The sequence below is a fragment of the Cicer arietinum genome, chromosome 6, assembly GCF_000331145.2.
Source record: "Cicer arietinum cultivar CDC Frontier isolate Library 1 chromosome 6, Cicar.CDCFrontier_v2.0, whole genome shotgun sequence".
Taxonomy (NCBI): Eukaryota; Viridiplantae; Streptophyta; class Magnoliopsida; order Fabales; family Fabaceae; genus Cicer; species Cicer arietinum.
In genome coordinates, this window is record NC_021165.2 from 11,418,542 (window position 1) to 11,423,889 (window position 5,348).

Consider the following 5,348-nt stretch of genomic DNA (forward strand, 5'->3'; position numbering starts at 1 on the left):
ATTATTTTTGGTATATATTTAATTTTAATGTCATATATTTTCTTTGTATACAGGAGAACCCATTGCTGAAAATTGTTGTGTATGGAAAGAAAATGCAACAATTTACTCCACCAGTACTTCCGCGACCCATAGAGAACTAGGTGAATTTGTCAGGTTTGAACCCGTTACAACGGGGTAGTTTGAAGATGATCGGCAACAACTTGATATCTGCATTTGTTGAAAGATGGCATTACGAGACATCGTCATTTCACATGCCATTTGGTGAAATGATCATTACGTTGGATGACGTTGCTAATATTTTGGGACTGCCTATTAGGGGTGAGTTCTACAGTCCACCTGATGTAGATAGAGTAACGACGTGTAATCTTGTCGTCACTCTATTATGAGTGACCACGGCAGAGATCTGGAAGGAGACCATGAAGACTAGATGTGCGCACTATAGACTGGATTGGTTGAAGGAGGTCTTCAAAAGGCAGTGTGCAGCAGAGAGATTTGACTGTGTTGCTAGGGCATATCTGTTGAATTTAGTAGGGAGTACTATTTTCGCGGATAAGAGTCATACTCTAGTTGATGCAAAGTACCTTCCTTTATTCAGATATTTAGACAGTACAAATAAATATGCATGGAGTAGTGCTGCACTCGTGGTGATTTATGACTACCTCTCAGATGCATGTTGTTACAACACCAAACAGCTAGGTGGATATATGACGGTGCTTCAGGTATCAATTATTTGTTTTAATTATTAATTATTAGTATTAATTGTTTATTTAATATATTTATGTTAGTAGTGGGTGCACGAGGAAGAGACGACAAAATCATACGAATTACACGTGACACTGATATTTCTACATCGTCTGCGATGAATCCCCCAGAGAGGATTCGACCGACAGCTTCAAGGAGAAGAAGACGGGTGATCATCGAAGACGACGATGAGGGACATCATGATCATGTGACTATGTATCAGTAGGAGGAGCCTACTATATTGCATGAGGAGGGTGTGGTACATGAGCAGGTGGATGTACATGAGTAGGAGGAGGCTGCACCTGCTCATGAGGGAGAGCATATGGACGAGGGACATGCTGGAGTTGAGGGACTTGGTGAGCTCACACGGTATCCTAGAGGACCTTATGATTTGTTTGTCCTTACACGATACCGTTATCATGTTTCAGCTAGACTATGATTTGGTGAGGTGTATTTAATTAATTATTACTTGTAATGCATTAAAAATATTTAAATTAATTATTATTTTTGGTATATATTTAATTTTAATGTCATATATTTTCTTTGTATACAGGAGAACCCATTGCTGAAAATTGTTGTGTATGGAAAGAAAATGCAACAATTTACTCCACCAGTACTTCCGCGACCCATAGAGAACTAGGTGAATTTGTCAGGTTTGAACCCGTTACAACGGGGTAGTTTGAAGATGATCGGCAACAACTTGATATCTGCATTTGTTGAAAGATGGCATTACGAGACATCGTCATTTCACATGCCATTTGGTGAAATGATCATTACGTTGGATGACGTTGCTAATATTTTGGGACTGCCTATTAGGGGTGAGTTCTACAGTCCACCTGATGTAGATAGAGTAACGACGTGTAATCTTGTCGTCACTCTATTATGAGTGACCACGGCAGAGATCTGGAAGGAGACCATGAAGACTAGATGTGCGCACTATAGACTGGATTGGTTGAAGGAGGTCTTCAAAAGGCAGTGTGCAGCAGAGAGATTTGACTGTGTTGCTAGGGCATATCTGTTGAATTTAGTAGGGAGTACTATTTTCGCGGATAAGAGTCATACTCTAGTTGATGCAAAGTACCTTCCTTTATTCAGATATTTAGACAGTACAAATAAATATGCATGGAGTAGTGCTGCACTCGTGGTGATTTATGACTACCTCTCAGATGCATGTTGTTACAACACCAAACAGCTAGGTGGATATATGACGGTGCTTCAGGTATCAATTATTTGTTTTAATTATTAATTATTAGTATTAATTGTTTATTTAATATATTTATGTTAGTTTTAATTATTAATTGGTTATAAACTATTTATTAGTATTAATTATATTATTAATATAGTTATTAGTATTAATTATTATTTGTTTATTTATCATTAATATAGTTATTTTTATTTGCAACAGTGTTGGATTTACAAATATTTTCCAAATATTTGTAATAGAGGTGACCAGGGTGTTGATGTGCAATGATTTGCCCGAATGAATAGATGGTGCTACAAACAAGGCAAGCATAAGGTTCATGAATACAAACATATTATTGATGCATTGACACCTGCAGATGTTATATGGAGACAATGGGAGAAGCATATGGGTGTAATTCCTTTTGATGATATCATGCTTTATACTGGTCACCTCCGATTATGCAGCATTGTAGTGAAATATCTGCCAGAGAGGTGTTTGAGACAATTTGGATATATCCAATATATTCCTTCACCGCCACTTCCAGATCCTTCTAGATTATTTGATGTAGATGTGGAATGGTTCGGATATGTGACGCCTGTAACAGAGCTATTTCACAAGCTTCGTCAAGCTACATATCAATGTGAGTGTGAATATGGATATTTGGAGTGGTTCCATCTAGTGTCTCATCCACTGCTTGTGCGACCAGATGGTGTACCTCAGGTCCCACATTATAGTGTACCGCCCACCAGTGCAGATGCTTCTAGTTCACAGCCGGCACCTATCCTATAGCAGATTAGTGATCTTATACAGCAGAGGTTGAAACAACATGAAGTTAGTCCGGAGGATGAGTTGTATCTTCATTTTTATAAAGCATTGTAGTTATCACGTAGTCGGACTAGTAAGTAGTAATACTTTTATGAATTGTTGTTATGTCGGTTAGGTGTTATGAACACTTTTATGAATTATTGTTATGTCGGTTAGTTGTTATGAACATTTTTATCGTTTAGTTGTTATGAACACTTTTATGTATTGCGGTTAGTTGTTATTAATTATTGTTATTTTAAATTGCCCTTCTATGAATTATCGTTATTAATTATTGTTATTAATTATCGTTATAAATTATGGTTATAAAATAAATTACAAGATAAAATCGAAAGACAAAAAAATAAAATTAATTAGTACGATTTTACAAGATATCATTAAGGTTCATCTAATGACCTTGCATCTACGGGTTCCGTAGGTGGATTTTGGGTAACACGTGGCAATCTACCTAATAAATACCCTCAGTTTTGTAGACGCTCTGTATATGCTATTGCCCAAGAAGTTGCTTCATCAGTGCGATATTGCTTCCAACTTGGTGCAATTTCTGGCAATGGAAATCCATTTCTTCTTCAACTGCAAAAATTAAATAAATTAATTAAGGAAGAAAATAATTAAAAGAAAATAAAAAAGAAGAAAATAAATTAATTAAGGAGGAAAATAAATAAAATAGAAGAAAATAATTACCAGAACCCAGTGATTTCCATTAACAAACCCAATACAACAAATACGATCATTATTTGTCAATGTTGAATGTGAACCCCTTATAGGAAAGAAAGTCATTGAAAATGTCTGACCAAACGTGACAAGAATAATATTATATGTTGTCGATATCACGTAACTCATATCAGGTATGGACAACCATTTATCCATGGGTTGAAGACCTAAGTTGGATATCTTCAACGAATCTCTTACTTCTCTAATGCGTCTTGTGAACAGTCTATCATATGGAGTTACATGAGAAGCAATCTCATGGTCTAAACTATTGCGTACCAAACACCAACACTCTTCACTATGTCCAAGCAATAATGCAATAGCGCGAAAACCACAATTTCCATCTGCTGCCACATCAAATATGTCATCAATGTATGGTTGAATAACATCAGGAAATTGTCTCAAGAACAATTGTTTTGAAGATTGAGATGATTGAGAGGGTTGTTTCTTTGATTGAGAGGTTTGTCTCTTCTTTGATGACTGAGAGGGTTGGGAACCAATATCTTCACAATATGTTGCATTAACATGCTCAAAGTAAGAAGGGTCTCGATATACATCATATCCATCTGACTTCTTACCCTTACTCTTCCTCACTCGTCCTTTGGTTTTGACTTTATCAGGTGGTGGACACATTGAACTTGTACTTGGAAAAGCAAGTTCACGCACTTTAGTCTTCAACACTCATTTTCCTATAACATCAAGTGATCAGAATCGTTTTCATAAGGCATTCATCTCAGTAGATATATCCAATTCGGATCCATCTTCTGTGTCTTGGGTGAGTTCACATTCAATGCTTAATTTTCTCCATTGAATATGCATAGAATCTAAAGGAATTGGTTCACCCAACAATTTATATTGTCCCAATTCACAAGCACAAGATAACTCATATGTCCTTCTGATAGAACACCCACATACAGATTTGTCAGTACCCACCCACTCAACTTTGTCGTATTCTTCAGCAATACGTCTTTGAGCTTCTCTTGATACAAATGTATTCAATCTTTGATAAAATGAATTTATGTGCTCATGCTCTTCATCATAAAAACTTTTTTGAAATGAGACCCTGATTTTTTTATGTTGCAACCTTATCATGTTGTTCATAGCCTCCCAACATTTACACGTATCACTCATGCTGTTTTTCAACATTAACTTCAGTTTCCAGTGAGCTGGCTCAACCCTATAATAATGATATAATAAAATTAGAAAATATAATAAAATTAGAAAATATAATAAAATTAGAAAATATAATAAAATTAGAAAATATAATAAAATTAGAAAATATAATGATATTCAACAATATATAATAAAATTACATTATATACCTATTAGTCGTTGTGTTCCCCAAATGCATCACTTGATTTGTCCATGCTTCAACAAGTCTTTCCTTATGTGGAGTCAACCAAGTTTCTTTCACATAATCAACAAACACTTTACAATCAACACATGATTGCTCAAACATGTGCAACCGCATATATAGTATTTTTCATCACTGCAATACACAATGTCTTTCCACATATTCAATATCGACTTTTTTCTATCCTTTAAGACATATTGCTTGCATTTTGCTCCAACATTTTTTTCCATAAAAAAATGTAAAAGTAAATTAACAGCATGTGGAAATACAATACCAACTGCATTCATTAACGCAAGATCTCTGTATGTCACAATTACTTGAGGAAATTTATTTTGTGTAACAAACAAATCTCTTAGTCTCTCTAACGCTCAACAAAAGTTTTCTTCTCGCTCACATTCCAAATAAGCAAATCCAACTACAAATGTATTCTCTGTTGATTTCATACCAACAATTTCAAGTAATGACATTCTGTATTTATTGGTTTTGTAGGTATTGTCCATAATCAACATAATCGGAAACAAATTCAACAACTTCACT

The 5,348-nt window shown here is 35.1% G+C and overlaps 1 protein-coding gene across 1 annotated transcript; it reads left to right on the forward strand.

Moving 5' to 3' along the window:
• The first annotated feature begins 2,221 nt into the window (after positions 1-2,221).
• On the forward strand, positions 2,222-2,713 carry LOC140920964 (protein MAINTENANCE OF MERISTEMS-like). Its single transcript, XM_073370455.1, has one exon. It carries the CDS (start codon positions 2,222-2,224, stop codon positions 2,711-2,713), a length of 492 nt encoding a protein of 163 aa, XP_073226556.1.
• The last annotated feature ends 2,635 nt before the right edge of the window (positions 2,714-5,348 follow it).